This window comes from Syngnathus scovelli, chromosome 10, assembly GCF_024217435.2.
Source record: "Syngnathus scovelli strain Florida chromosome 10, RoL_Ssco_1.2, whole genome shotgun sequence".
Lineage (NCBI taxonomy): Eukaryota > Metazoa > Chordata > Actinopteri > Syngnathiformes > Syngnathidae > Syngnathus > Syngnathus scovelli.
Genome location: NC_090856.1, coordinates 13,016,683 through 13,031,956, shown reverse-complemented (window position 1 = coordinate 13,031,956; position 15,274 = coordinate 13,016,683). Strand labels below are relative to the sequence as shown.

At 44.1% G+C, this 15,274-nt stretch overlaps 2 protein-coding genes across 4 annotated transcripts; both read right to left on the bottom strand.

The window, feature by feature from the left end:
* Positions 1-1,769: 1,769 nt before the first annotated feature.
* On the bottom strand, positions 1,770-8,793 carry stx6 (syntaxin 6). The gene is made up of 8 exons (XM_049731554.2): positions 8,606-8,793; positions 6,587-6,756; positions 4,257-4,351; positions 4,119-4,181; positions 3,936-4,040; positions 3,755-3,861; positions 3,582-3,676; positions 1,770-3,431 (listed from the first exon to the last, which is right to left on the bottom strand). Exons 1-8 carry the CDS (start codon positions 8,638-8,640, stop codon positions 3,355-3,357), a joined length of 747 nt encoding a protein of 248 aa, XP_049587511.1. The 5' UTR covers positions 8,641-8,793; the 3' UTR covers positions 1,770-3,354.
* Positions 8,794-9,256: 463 nt separating this feature from the next.
* Positions 9,257-14,333, bottom strand: LOC125975516 (ELAV-like protein 1). 3 transcript variants are annotated; one of them, XM_049731193.2, is made up of 8 exons: positions 14,041-14,322; positions 13,053-13,149; positions 12,875-12,937; positions 12,634-12,802; positions 11,588-11,691; positions 11,102-11,255; positions 10,813-11,038; positions 9,257-9,789 (listed from the first exon to the last, which is right to left on the bottom strand). In XM_049731193.2, the coding sequence occupies exons 2-8, from the start codon at positions 13,086-13,088 to the stop codon at positions 9,474-9,476; spliced, it is 1,068 nt and encodes a 355-aa protein (XP_049587150.1). In that variant the 5' UTR covers positions 13,089-13,149; positions 14,041-14,322; the 3' UTR covers positions 9,257-9,473. The 3 variants fall into 3 exon arrangements, with proteins under 3 accessions (XP_049587150.1, XP_049587160.1, XP_049587139.1); XM_049731203.2 differs by having other exon boundaries at positions 10,813-11,255; positions 12,875-12,968; positions 14,041-14,333; XM_049731182.2 differs by having other exon boundaries at positions 10,813-11,255; positions 14,041-14,332.
* Between the last annotated feature and the right edge of the window lie 941 nt (positions 14,334-15,274).

The window sequence follows — 15,274 nt, the reverse complement described above, 5'->3', positions numbered from 1 at the left end:
CCAATAATGACGACTCTCGTGACCCCCCACACTGACACAAACACCCCCTCCTCTTCACCTTCTCAACAAAACGGGCCCCTTCAAGCCACACGTACGGGCTGGTAGCAAAGCTAGCTCAGATGCTACACCTGTCTTGATTCATAAAAATACATATCCACATTTTAAAAATGGCGCCAGCAAACCAAAATGGTGACAGTCAAAGATGGCGCCGTCACGACTGGCGCCATCTTGATGCCCCCAACCCCGCCCCAATTCAAAAGGGGGTGATTTATGATACCATAACAAGTCATAAAAAGGTCATAAAAGTTTATGACCCCTAACTCATTTGCATATGAATAGACATCAAAGCCTGATACCTTCTTCATTTGTGTGGGGGAGCCATATATTTTTTTTATCAAAAGCTCAAGTTTAGTTGAGTGACCTGTAAGGTAAGGTAAGTGATTAGCTAGGTAGCTTGAGCTATGCCGTTATATCGCTGTAACCCTTCTCTTACTTCATTAGCTTTCTCTTCTCTATGACACTCTATGCACATATGTAGAAGTCGCTCTCAGTTAAGACTACAAGGTCACACATTATCGCACAGGCTAGGCAGATTCGCCTCCTTGCAGGAAGGCGGCCGAGAGTAGTATAAGAGCAGGAACCTCGGCGCTGGGAGTTAGACCTTCTTCCGAATCTCGCAGAAAGGGCTCCACAGCTGTGCATCGATCATTCTGGCATACATTAAATAGTTAAACTGTCAAAGCGGCCTCTTGGTAATTACTGTTAGCATAGCGAGCATTAAAGATAAAGAACTGGGAATGAACCTAACAGATGGCAAAATGTAGCTTAAGACATGAAGCATTTCAGAAAAATGTGTCAAAAATTCCTTTCTTGAGACATCGTGTGCTCGTCAGGGAAACCAATTTCCAGAAATTGTGTGAAAATCTTTGATAGCCAAAATGAGAATGGGCTGTCAACAGCCGTACTTGAAGGATTGCTTTTACGGCAGATGATCATTCCCTATGCTCATCTCAAATCAAAATGCTTCTCTTTGCGGTCATCCGTAAATGATGGGGATTGAACATTTGCACTAACTTCTACATTTTTCAATTTTGAAATTCACGCCAATTTCTCCAAAATTTCATTTTCAACTCTAATTTCTACATTTTTCAACCGATTCAACCCGTTCCAACTTTCAACTGTTCATCATTTTCCTACCTATTTCACAACTTCCCAATTACCAAAATACACAAATTTTCAATTTTGAAATTCACCGCAAATTCTCCAAAATTTCGTTTTACACTTCTTTTTTCTACATTTCTCAAGTAATTCAACTCATTTCAACATCATTCGGCAGCATTCCCCAAGAAGTTAATCAACCTCTTCGCCTTCACACGCAATTTCTCCAGAAATGGCATTTTCTAGTTTGTCTATGATGTCTGGGTTTTTACTTGTGCTGAAAAGATGGATGGCTAATTGGTAGTAATCACACCTGATGTTTTCTTTGAGATCTGTTGGACTGACTGATGACAACCATGAACTTGACCGAATTTGTTGGCACCTGGACCCTTTTTTTTTTTATGCATCCAGGTTGGTCTTCCTGTTCGTAGATTTTCTAGAGGTTTTGTTGGATTTTGTCCACAATTTAGGGAGCGCGCTATCTGCGTCTCACGACAAAAGCCATTGCCAATCACCTGTTATCCAATTTACTCACTGCGTGCTCGTTTGATTTCTTTAGATTTGGGAAAATGCTAAGACACTGAAGCAGAAATTAGACTTACACAGGTTGGTTGAGTTCAATCACAATTCTTGTTTAGAAAGCTCGGTTTTCAGGAAAGTACAATACAGCGCTGGGCCCTTCAAGAGCAGAAAGTCTCCATTCAGAAAAGGCAACGTTCAAGGTTCTTTGATCAGCTTATATTAAGTTGCACATTGTGGGCCGAGATTGATGGGTGATGAGTCTTTGGGGTGGGGCAAGTTCGCCATGGGAGTGGGGGCTGGTTATGGGCGATTCGGTGTGTGTAGGGGCTGTTGTCTTCCATCCCGTCTTTTGGCCTTGGCGATCATCTTTGGCCGAGTCCTTGGCTGGCTCCCTCTGGCACCTGCTGGTTTTATCTCCACGTGACCTTCCTGTGAATATTCTTCTCCAATCTTGGACATACACTGTCGTACCTCATTCTTTCAATTTTGTCATTTTGTACGAAATTATGTTAGCTTTTGGCTGTGACATTATTAATCTATTGCTGTTCTTTTGATACTTCAGGTCTTTGCTTACGTGATTATATTCTTAGTTTAATCATGCTTCCAACCGTATCTTTTCTTTGTTAGGCAAAATATTTCCCTCTGTGCAGAGCGTTCAGTAGTAATCAAAAACTGGCGTCTAGCATTAGTCAAAACATAAGATACAATCAAGTACTGAACGGTCAAGACGACTCTGGCCGTGTCCATGATTTAGAGAAAAACATCAGGCATGCATTACACAGTTCCTTAAGGGTCATTAAGCTATTTAGGCAATATATCAAAAGACATTTGTTATTTCAAAGTGCTCAGAAATACATATCAGATCATAAAGTTATAAAACCTTTGTCATTACCACCTATCAAAAATGTCTCGTTATGTTTTCTTTATTGATTTGGTGTGTAGGTATAATTATATGCTTAAAATGTTTTCTTTTATTGATTTAATATGTGAATATACTTGTCTGCTTATGTACTTTATTCAATGAGGTTTGAGCACATCTGTTTTTGTAGATAGGCAGGACTTTTTGTATTTCGACCCCATTCCTTCACTTGCCATTGGGTGTCCTTCACTGAGCTTCGTCACTATTTCAGGCCTGCCCTGTCCGTCCGAACACAACCCAGACAAAAGTGGAGGTAACACGTTTGGGACAAGAGAAGGATTTTATGAATGGAAAAAGAAATTAGAATATGTGGTTTTGGTTCCATTACCGAGACACCTGGGTTGTGACCTTTGTGACGATAAGCAGGTCAGATAATGGATGGATTCTTTTAGAATGGCTTTAGGCAGGGCTGTCCTGAAGAGCCCCTATCCAGCCTGTTTGAGATGTCATCCAACTGCAACACATCCGGTACCATGGATGAGCTCAGCAATAAGTTTGCAAAAGCCTGATGATTTGAATCAAGCGACGTTGGAAATACAGTCTGGGTAGGTTCTCTCAGGACAGGACTTGGGCAGCCCTGGCTTTAGGGCTGCTTGTGACACCTACAGGACAAAAGGTGGACTGTGCAACAAAGAATCGAGTCAGTCTTTCACACTGAAAAGCCCGCAAAGGAAGGGAAGAAAACAGTTGCCACTCAGCAGGAGACAAAATAGACAACGACCTCTGGTCCGGGAGGATGAAGACGAGTCATCGTGTCAGAGGATGACAAGGAGCAGGAGGATGACCAAGAGGACAGCCAGCAGCACACCAATGGCGCACCACTGGCGGCGGTCTGCGCCGTCATCCGCCGATGGGGAGATTGAGGGAGGGAGAGCGGGAGGTGAGGGAGATCAGGTGTGAGAGATGCCAGTTGGCCAGCCCAAGTCCTTCTAAACCAGCAAGCAGGAGGTCCTGCAGCCGGCCGACAAGTCTGAGTGCCTACCGCTGGTCATGTGGGACACTTTGGCCAGTTTCTTCATTACGTTGTCCAGTCTGGAGTGTGTGCTGTCCATCTCCTGGCCAAAGTCGTCCAGCATACTGCAAAAAAGAAAGATGCACACAACTAAATGCCGCTTTTCCTCGTCTGCCGTCACGGCGGGAGCGGGGCCATCTTACACAGCCTGCTCATCCAACTCCAGGCCAATCCTCTCTGACATGTTCTTGAGGACGCCAATGGTTCCCGAGACAAGCTCCAGCTGTTCGTCCTGCTGCTCCGCCATCAACTGACAGGAAAACCAAGGAATGAGCGAAGCCGGCCGGCGAGCGGTTTCCGGGCTGGCCGTGCGTCTTGGTCAACCTGTTGCTGAAGTTGCTGGTTCTCGATGAAGTCGGAGTTAGCGTTGTGCAGGCCACGCGCCGGCGGCCGGTACACGTCGCATTTGGCGCCGTCGCCGAGCGGCACCTGCGCACAAGCTACATTCTTCAGACCTTACCGCCTGAGCACACATATGATCATCTACGCCGGAAGCCGATGGAGCACCCGCTTGTCTGTCCCGTCGGCAAAGGCCACGGCCGGGCCACTCGTCATGTGCTCCTTCATTTGCTGTGACGGGAGGGAGGAAAGGCTGCATGTGACAAGTATCTCAATGCAAGTCAGACACAATGAGGCGTGGCGTACCTTGACACTGCGTCTGGTGCTGCTGATGAAGGCTTTTCTTTTGGCCAGCTCACCGGCATCCAGGTTGAACTTCTTGGGGTTGGACTCCACAATGCGTTGACTGACTGTTAAGAAAGCAGACACTGGCGGGCCGGCTTTGAGCCAAAGGGCGGACCATGTTCTCGCTTTCTCAGCGTTGACTGGACGGACCGCTCTTAAAAGCTCTGAATGAGCACCTCCTCCCTGCCACCATTTCAAGAAAATCTCATCAGAGTAAAACTACTGTGGCGCTGAAAGTACCTAGAATGCACTACATTCCTTTCACAGCAGGCGTAGCCTCAGCCTGAGCGTGCTTGATCCTGAACCCTAACCCCAGAAGGGTATTCCAGAAAGTGGGTTATGTGAAAACTTAAAGAGTAAGTTAACCCTGAAATGAGAGAAACTCTGAGTTATCCGTTCCAGAAAGAGAGGTAACTTAAACTCTGAGTCAGTTACTGCTGTAACTTACTCTATGAACATAACCTGCTCGCTGGCAGGTTTACTATAAAGTCAAAGTCTTCTTTATTGTCAATTCCTCTGCATGTCAAGACACACAAAGAGATCGAAATTACGTTTCTCACTATCCCAGGGTGACAAGACAGAGTTCACAACGCACATACAAGTAAACAACACAGGAAAAATAAAACAAGATGAACAATAAGAGTGATAGCACGCTAGCCGCTCCCGATGCACAGCAGAGTCCGGAAAGATGACAGTCAACCAGGCCACTGTGACCTGACCCTGTGACCCAGAGTTTCAACCTGTCTCCTCCCACACAAAGAAAGCGGTTAATCACGGATTGGCTGTTCATTCAAAATCCGATCGACATCGAAGCCGTAATAATTCGAAACACTTTACGTCGCGAGAATCTTTCGACCCAGATTAGACATTTTATCATTTCTCGAAGAATATATTTTAGAACGCTACCACTTTTCTTTGAACAGTAGAATTTATCTCAATAACCTTCTCCGTGGGATACTTGATAGTGTAGTGGCATACTCACCTGACTTGGGGGCAGGCACCGAGAGTTCGATTCCCACACACCGCAGATGAGCACTCACATCAGACCAAACTTTACACATAGCACTACGTTTTTTTTTTTGCAAATGGCGTTTTCTTTATAATATCAGGGATGCATAATATTACTTTTTTCTATTGGCTGAGCAGAACTCAATGTTTGTTTTAAAATAGTATTTTAATGAGTGTTGCTGTTGGCTAGTGTCACATTTTAAATGACTACAACATAAATGATGTTCATGTCAAGTATTAATCCACGAAGTGTAGAATTAACCTAGAAGATGTGGGAAAACATTTTGTTTGGGGTTTAAATTATTTGAAGTAGCCACTGATTTAATATTTTAGTTTAAATTAATATTGATTTTGTTCAATAGCGTAAGTCCATTTGAAATAATTAAATTAAAATCAAAGTGAAGTGCAATCACAGGCTAGCAAAACATGCCTTACCTTTTTGACTAATGTTTTTGTTTCATTTTTGAGCTGCTTCCAGGTCCTTGTTTCTCCTGTCGGACTGCACTAAATGAAATTCTGATTTTATTCCTATTTAAATTCATAAATATAGGCTATGCTACGATCTTATGGTTAGACGTTACATCAATAAAATAGTATATTCAAACTTGCGCATCGGGCAACAATTTCCTCCTATGACGTCTCACTCTCCTTCGCTGCTGCTGCCGTATTAGATTTGCGGCGAAAAATACGTTTGTACTTGCTTGCATAAGGACCTCCAACTCCATTGTGGTAAAATAAGGTGATCTGTTTTTCCTCAATTGTCATGGTGACTCGTGCTATCGGGGCTCGATTGATGATGGCTTTTTATAGTTGTTGTGCGCGCGTAACTCCAGGTTAACATACTGAGTTGATTGAACTAACTCAGATCATCTTTTCTGGAACCGAATACTCAGAGTCCCCATTCTCAGAGTAAGTCACCTCAGAGTTCAAGGATATACTCAGAGTATGTTGAACCTGCTTTCTGGAATACCCCCCAGGTGGAGTTGATTGTCAAACTGAACACACGACAAAAACGACGACACACCATGTATATTTGAACACATGACTTGCTTCCTTTTCAAATACATCGGCAATGCTACTGCTAAAGTCAGGGGGGAAATCCCACTCACACGCGAACATTAAATTAGCATTGACTTCTGGGAGCGACAAATATTCACACACAAACGCAGTCCGAGAACTCATGCGCACACACGCATACAGCAAATAGAAGGATCGCCTTGTGAAAAAGCTCAACTTTCTTCTTCTCCTCTTCTAAGCAGCTATCTACACTGGGGAAAGGATATTGATGGTCTCATCAAGGTCTTCCAGGTCCCACTCAATGGAGCGCAAACTGTTCCTCAGCTCATTCGTGGTCCAGTCCATCTCCTCCTTCGAGGCTGCACCCCCTTCCAGCAGCAACTCCCTCCATCTGTGATGGAGGGTTTGAGCGCCGCTCAGGGCCTTCTGCACCTCCCTGTTAACGAGCAAACAGGCAAAGTTGGGGGTGGCCAGCTGTCACGGATCATTCTTGGGCAACAAAAACTTGGATGCAATAAGAGGCGAGCTTGAATCCAATTCAATGGAAAGTCGCTACTTTCGGTAAAAACGAAACAAAGTGATATTTCCTATTTACTCATCACTTGTTCAGGCCATTCCAGTTGTGTCGTAGAATTGTAGGACGTATTGGCTTTTGACTCAAAGTGTAAACCAGTGGTTCTTAACCTGGGTTCGCTCAAACCCTAGGGCAGTGTTTCCCAACCACTGTGCCGCGGCACACTGGTGTGCCGTGAGAGACGTTCAGCTGTGCCGTGGGACTGTCCAATATTAATTACGGAGCGCATTGTAAACAGGATCGCCAAACCACTGGTCAGTTCGCGCAAGGCCTGGTCAGCCACTTGCTAATCGTGCATGTGTGGAGAATCGGAGAATCTTGAGATTTCATATTGTGTCGATATGATTGTATTGCATCGGCACATATTCAGTTTATGTGTGTGTTGCTGTGTGCTTTTGCTAACAGTGACAGACACTATGACGGTTGTGGTGCGTTTGTGGTCCGATGGAAATCAGAGAATGCAGTTCAACCGGAGAACCTGGATTGGTTATTTTTCACATACGTAAAATAATGCAGTCAAGTCGAGACTCCTCGACTGTGATAGCCACTCAGCTGCTGTCAGAACAGCAGAGCGTCTTTAAAAGTGACTTTGTTCTTATTGTTGCAATATTTATAGACCTAGTCTAAAACAGTAAACAAAATCACGTTGATTCTTTTATTTTAATCACAATCACTTTAAATAGTTTATTTCTTACACCGTCTAAAACCTTTTTAAAAAACTGTCACTTTTATTTAAAAAAAGGAATACAATTTAAAGAATATTTAGTATTTATTTCTATTAAATTATTCGACTCTCCATACATATATAGGAATAGGACTCTACGTGTTTCGTTGTAATATAACTGATTTTAATATAGGAGCTTAACAGATTTTTGTTGGCGGTGTGCCGCGAGATTTTTTCCAATGAAAAGGTGTGCCATGAATGAAAAAAGGTTGGGAAACACTGCCCTAGGGCACAGGTGTCAAACTCAAGGCCCGGGGGCCAGATACAGCCCACCACATCATTTTATGTGGCCCGCGAAGACAAATTGTGCATCAAATTCGTGTCATTACTAGAATTGCAAATTGTCTTCACTTTTAATGTTTTTTTTAAATATTTGACCAGTTTTTACTCGTCTGATTTGAAAACGAGTTATTTGTCAGTTTGTTTTGTAGCTTTTACTGTATATAATATGAGGTGCTCACACATTTATTTGAGTTGACAGTCATAATGGCCCTCCGAAAGAAGCTATGACTGCAATGCGGCCCGCAAAATAAAAATGAGTTTGACACCCCTGCCCTTGGGGTTCAGTGAGTCGGTCTCAGGGGTTTGGCAGAGCCTCCACTGCAGAGATCCGAACACACCTGGTTTATTGTGTAAATTCGTGATGACACCACTGGTGTAAACCATGTGAGCCATTTGGCTGAGGCTGTCATTCGTTGTAAATACGAGATGAATTGTTGATTTGAGCTATTATCAACGCACCTTTTTTTCACTGAATTACTGTCAAACGAATTGTTTAATGGAACGAGTTGATTACGAATATTGCTCTATTATCACATGAACTACTTGATTCTTAGGAATATAAGATCAATTATTTCTTGAAAATCATACGTTATATGCTTGAACAAGTCTATATTTTGGCGATTTAACGATGACTTGTTTGGTTGTGCAGAGACACGGGATGTGCCAGGGCTAACACGCTAACAGTTTCCCATAAGCTTTTCTGACCCTTTGACGACGAAGAAGGGGTCTTCCATGGACATGTTGCCGCCTCTACTTCACTCCATCACTCGCGTCACACCCACGAATCTCGACGTCCAGTACGCGAGACTTTTTCTTAAACGTCGTTTGTTTACATCAAGCTGCGGTGGCTGCCTTCGCCAACGGAAATAGCAGATTGACGTCATCCAGGGGGGGGGAGGGGGCGCCGACTAGGAAACACATGTATGCGCCTGCTGCTATCTTACGGATAGAAAAGGAACTACGGTATACAAAAACCAGCGGCGCACATACCACATTGCTCCAGTTGAGGTTACTTTACGAAAATGTATATATAATTCAATGAAAATGAAGCCCAGATGCATTTATGATCAATACATCTTTTATATAGCACTTTCGCTACGGCTTTCGTTGAAATAAAGCGTTTTACAAAACCAATGACAGAAATAATGGAATATTGATGATTAACATTAATGATCAACATTGATAATGTTGCCCCAGTGCATGGGGAATTTGTATGCCGACAGCACATAGCCTACTATGATACCGCAATGATACCATAGTTGCTTGTGATATGTTGCATTACTTAGCTACTGAGAAACTTCAAATGCTTCTTGTAAATCACTAATGTCTGCGGAACTGAATACTGAGCAGCATGGCTGATTTTTGGGATGGCTTTTTATTGAGCTGAGGTGGTTTGGAGAGAAACAAGCAACATTGTGGGGAGAAATGTAGTCCGTGGATGAGAAGGGTTTGCCCTTGTGACAAGTGAAACCAAAGCAACGAGTTGAGCTCAGGACAACCAAAAGGAGCGTACGCTCCACAGGCGGACAAGGTAAGCCCCACAGAAAGCGAGCAACAAGCTGGGACCTAGAGTCTACTTGTGTCCTTTGCTGGTCTTGAAGGACACCTGGAGGACTTTGTCCCCCAGCCGGTAGCCATTGAGGTTGTGTATGGCCATGGCCGCCTCCTCGTAGTTGTTCATGGTGACAAAGCCGAAGCCTTTGCATTTGTTGCTGCTGAAGTCGCGGATGACCTTGACATTGCTGACGGCGCCAAAAGGCCCGAAGAGCTGCCACAGCATGGCCTCGTCCGCTTCCTGGCCCAGGTTGTAGATGAAGATGCACCATCCTGACGGGGTTCCCGAAGCCCCTCCTCCTGCGCCCATGTGCTCCACGCTCATTGGAGAGAACCTGGAGGAGAAACAGCTGTTACGTGATGGCAGCGATTTTCGCACCACCCCGCCTTCCCCAAAAAAATCCAAATTTTTCTGTAAATTTAAAAACAACATCCTGTTGGAATTCCCATATGCGGGGATTAAAGCAAAAAGAAAAACACACAAAAAGATCACTTAAAAGTTGGGGTACATCCATGTTCAGGTACATAAATATTGTAAATTTTTATACCAGGTATGATGTGCCCTAACTGCAGGAGTTTTTCACCTGGGTTTAAACCCTCAAAAACAGCATTATTTTTCTTTGCAAAAAGTGAATCGCCATGGCAACGGCATGTGACAGGGAGAAAAGCATTCAAAAACTTTTCATGAATGAAACACCAAATGTTTGAAGATGATCGGAGAAAAACTCTAGGAGTTTGTTAAAACACGACCTCTGTCCAAAGGGCGGACTTGTTGCATTTAGGTAAATGAAACGTAGAACCGTGAATAATTTGTCAAACCTTTCTTGAAAATCATACAAGAGGTCTCAAGACTATACGTTTATGCCACGTCTAATGTGCGTGCAAAGTTATTAAGTTTGCGTTCAAGGTCCGAACAGGGCTGGGCCAAACGGCCCAAAATTTATATCATTATCAATTGCATGCCTTCACAGTGACGATACATATTATCAACGTACAAAAAATATATATGGGACGTTTAGCAACGCTAAATTTGTACAGTTCCGCAGCTTGTGGCGACTAATCAGGCAAGATGAGCGTAACGATTTCAGCGACGACACAGGCCACGTCGTGTTTACGTTTCCTGGTGACTTATGAAAGGCAACGGACAGACATGAGCGAAATGGTACCTTAGCCGCAGGGAGGCAGCTCATTGCCTGCTCTTTGGCATGGTGGCCAAAAAAAGCGGTATATGGTTTTGATTTTGTATTGCCATTGTCCTTGATTCATACATGGCCTGACTTTTGTGATAAGCCATTCCAGTGACCACTGTCTGTGGCTTGTTCTTTCCTGAGCACATGTATGTGTGGCGTGGTGCGTACCTGAACCTCTGTGTCTGGTGGTGCACAGGTCCAGCGAAGCGTCGCGATTGGCCATGGTACATTTGTGACACAAGCTGAGAGTTCCTGGCCTGGTTGGGATTGGCGGCAAACTTGACCGTGATGGGCTCGGAGCCGCCGGCCGGCGTGTGCCCGTTGAGCTGCTTGATGGCCTCTTCAGCCTCAGCCCTCTTGTCGAATCGGATGAAGGCCACGCCCCTCGACAGACCTAAATGGCCGAGCGCATGTGTGAGCTGGATGTGACCGCTGCCTGGCATGCGTGTGTGCTTACCTGATGCCTGGTCCACCAGCACACGGGAATTGATGATGTGCCCGTAGCGAGAAAACATGTCTTCCAGGTCCTGCTGGCTGATGGTGCGCGGCAGGCCGCTAATGTACAGATTGGCATCTTTGATGGTGTCTGAGCTGGGACGGGCGTACGACACCTGCAGCAAAAGAACAAACACTTGAACAAGCTGCACAAAGCCAGCTTGGTCAAAAGAAAACATTGACATATTCAAGAGCAAAATTTCATTGGCAGGATTTAGGCAATTTCACATTACATCAAAAGCCTCAAACAGCAACGTTTGTTCATAAAAATAGAAATAAAAGACATTAAAACTTGATCAAATCAAAACAATAGGTTACTAAAAAAAAGTCAGGCACAGTAGAAGTGACAGATTGTTGAAAAAAACAAAAAAACGACAATGTTGAGTACCTTGTGGATGCTTGAGAAAGAGCACCCCCTACAGAGCAGCAAGTGAAAGTGGAACTTTACCTTGATGGTTTTAGACTGAAGCCTCAGGCCGTTGAGGGAACTGATTGCCCTCTCGGCATCACTAGCGTTAACAAAGTTAACAAAGCCGTAACCTAAACTGTTTCCTAGAAACACAAAGCAAAACAACAAAACAAAAAACAACAACAAAATGACAGAGGTCAACAAAAGTGCACAGTGTACAAATGCTCGCTAAGGCCGCATGACCTTTCCACCGGCTCAGATTTTACAAAAACACAAAAGGTTGCTACAAATCAAATACATTCCCTTCATGTTGACGACAGTGACTCTTTGACAGCGGGGCCAGCTCAAGAAACAAACAATTTAGAAAAAGCTTACAGGTCAACACGCCCTCGACGCAACATATTGTAAAAATTCGACATTCAAACAAACACAATGCAACGCCGGTTCCCAAAAACAAGGACAACGGTCGGCGGAAAAAACAAACGGCCGCCTGAACAGCATTTGAAAGGGAACCGGTCATGAGTGTGACAGACATGGAAAATCCAAAATAAAATAATAACAAAAACACACCATTTGGAACTCAGGTCCAACTGGAAATGATTGTTGTGACACGGGACTTGTTGCCGCTGCCCGTTTGCAAGGGGCCCTCGCTTCAAGGCGCAGGGAATGTGCGCGGAGCGCCCGCCGTCGTACATGTTAAGTACGTCCGATGTAGACCGAGCATGTCGCCGTTCCAGTGGCGGCACTAATTTCCTTGAGCGGCCAATGGCTGGCTCATGTGAGCGAGCGAGCAAATGCAAAGGGAGGCACTTCCCAAGACTAATTCTTTCAATAAAATGTCATGACATTAGATGCCACCGCTGTACCGCTTCACCGCATCGGAGATAACGTCAGGCGCCCAGACAAACTTTCTTTTCTTTTTCTTTCTCTCCATAAAAAACAAAACAAAAATAACCTAGGAGCACAGTGGGCCTGAACTGACACTGCTTCACGCCCCGTACAGGTCACTGTCATTGTGGTAGTCCGCCGCCGCTAACGTGACAGCATGGTGGTGTGAGCGGCCGCAATGCGATTCAGTGACGTACCTGCGACTTTGTCCCGAATCAGCTTCGCCGACTCCACCTCGCCGACATTGCTGAACAGGTTGCGCAGTTCCTCCTGGTTCATGCTTTGCGGCAGGTAGTTGACGATCAGGTTGGTTCTGGCGTTGTCGTCCTCGGCGGCGTGCTCGCCGTAGCCATTGTCGTACATCTCCTGCGGGCGCATTGTGACATTATAAAGCACATGGACATGGGCGGGTCGGCGCGCCCCGCTGTGCAAAGTCACCTTTGCTCCGCCGGCTCCTTCAGCGTCTCTGATGTCCTTCTGGGACGCCTGCACCTCGCACACCTGAAACACAGCCTTTGGGTTAAAGGGTCACCTGCCGACACACAAGGCACCCCTTTTCAATTTTGTGACTTTCTCCCACAGGCCAACTCGGCCAGGATTCAGACGCCTCTCTCACCTTCAGGTACCTCACGTGCCCTCGTCTCAGCGCCATGCGATTGACTGACCAACTGATGGATGGATGGATGGATGGATGGTCTGTCTGTCCGCCCGCCCTTGAAACACAGTTGCATGCCTGAGTAACAGCCCACGACAAATAGTTGTGCATGCGCAAATTGATAGATACTTTATTGATCCCCAGAAGCAGGTCATGTGCATCACAACATGAAGGGGTGCCAGTGTGCCACAAATATCGAAGGTGCAGCAGGTTTTGCATTGTCTCTTTGAGAGCGGTTATTGTGCAGTGATCACCAACTCGCCACAGTCAATTGCACATGGATGACCAGGACAAATTCTGTGATGGTAAACTGTTGAAGACTACTTGAAACAGAACTTACCCTGTATTTTGCTGCTTTCGAATATATGTTTTCCTTCACAACCGTTTTTTATTAGGCTGTTCATTTTCACAAACTAATTATGAATGGATGAATAGATAATGTGTATTTAAGCAATGCTTCTCATTTATTGTGTAATTTAATTGATATTTCTTAGCCTTGCATTCGTTGCAATTACCTTGGGCTGCTGTATTTTTTTTTTTTTTTTTAATGACCAATGTGTGAAAGTTAGTGCATGGGGCTTTTTTGTTAGGGGGGCTAACTGTTTTGTAATTGTGTCTTCTTTGCAATATGGTAATACTGGCATAAAGGTCTCAAGAAGTTGGCATGATCGTGTTAACTGCTAATAATGTTTCATCTTCTGGTAGTTCATGATTTTCAACGCTACCTCGGCCAATTTGAGGTTTCCATTAAGCTAGCCTGAGTGCAATAGTTTCAACAATAAAACACTCGCAACCCGAACGAAAACCCAAGTAGACGCATTTTGCAGAAGTTGACTCTCGGAAATTTTCGGTGGGCTTAATGTGATGGCGGCCAAGACCTAGCAGCCAATGTTAGCCTCGGCGCAAACAAAGACAATGATGGCGGGAAGAGGGAGCGACACGTTCTTACCTGGAACGACGAAAGTGTGACAAAGCAAAAAAAAAAAAAAAAAACTTCTGGCGCGTCAAAAGATTCACAACAGATGTCGGAGGCGATTGGATTCCAGCCTAGCGTAAGCTCACTCGAATAGGCACCTTCAGAATCACGCTAAAACTAACGCCACGCCAGAAAAATTTGTGCGCAAGGCCGCAGGGATATTTTCGTCCTTTTCTTCTTCTTCTTCTTCTTCCTCTTCTTCTTCTTCTTCTTCTTCTTCTTCTTCTTCTTCTTCTTCTTCTTCTTCTTCTTCTTCTTCTTCTTCGTCTAACGTTTAACGAGGGTTGGCCAACTCAAGCAGTGCATAACCCCTCCCAGAGGTATGTCATGTTAACTGCTTCCATGCGAATAAATCATTACACAGTAATCCCTCGCTACATCGCGGTTCGTTTATCGCGGCTTCAGTACATCGCTTCCCCCCCCAAAAAAAAAAAAAATCTGAAATTCACAAATTCAAAATAAAACCGCTAAATAGAGGAATTATGGCACGAAAGTTGCCCACATGCCAGCAGAAGGCAGGGAGTGTCCACACAATTGCAGTAGGTACACTTGTACCTTTTTCTAAAAAAAAGTTGTTGTAATAATAAGTTCTAAAAATATATTTACAGTATTGTACCTTGTTATAAAAAATCGTTATAATAATAAGAGTTCTAAAAACATATTTACAGTACGTACACTCATACCTTCTTATAAAAAAAAGTTGCTATAATAATAAGAGTTCTAAAAACATATTTACAGTATGTATACTTTAGCTACATCTACATATCTTACACCAGGGGTCGGGAACCTTTTTGGCAGACACAGCCATAAATGCCCATTTTTTAAAACTAATTTCCCGTGAGAGCCATACCATTTAAAAATCAACGATACGCTAAATACAATTAAATGCATGTATTTTAATTAAGACCAATGATTTTTTGAGTGTACTAATGTATTCTTTTTAATAATGTTTTTATATTGAAGCCTAGAAAAAAAAAACTCACAATTAATGAGACTTCTGGGGCTGCATCGTTTTGCTGATGGCTTTGTAGTCCGGTTGATATGCGGTGAGGTTGAGCTTCATGCAGGCGTTGAGGCTCTCATCAGTCATAATGGCCCGATCGTGAACGGTTCTTGCGGATAGAGGCATGTCTTTTATCCATTTAAGTATCTGTTCTTTATCCGTGAAGTCGTCAAAAAGTTCATTAGCCACATCAAGCATAAATGT

What these genes read in the sequence shown, in the direction of transcription:
- stx6 (XM_049731554.2), bottom strand. Translation starts at nt 8,640, where the DNA reads ATGTCCATGGAAGACCCCTTCTTCGTCGTCAAAGG. An exon ending in CCCTTCTTCGTCGTCAAAGG is followed by an intron (nt 6,757 to 8,605) that starts GTCAGAAAAGCT and finishes GCTCGTTAACAG; the next exon opens with GGAGGTGCAGAAGGCCCTGA. An exon ending in GAGTTGGATGAGCAGGCTGT is followed by an intron (nt 3,677 to 3,754) that starts GTAAGATGGCCC and finishes TCTTTTTTGCAG; the next exon opens with TATGCTGGACGACTTTGGCC.
- LOC125975516 (XM_049731182.2), bottom strand. Translation starts at nt 13,088, where the DNA reads ATGGCGCTGAGACGAGGGCACGTGAGGTACCTGAAG. An exon ending in GATTCGGGACAAAGTCGCAG is followed by an intron (nt 11,692 to 12,633) that starts GTACGTCACTGA and finishes TTGTGTTTCTAG; the next exon opens with GAAACAGTTTAGGTTACGGC. An exon ending in CACCAGACACAGAGGTTCAG is followed by an intron (nt 9,790 to 10,812) that starts GTACGCACCACG and finishes TTTCTCCTCCAG; the next exon opens with GTTCTCTCCAATGAGCGTGG.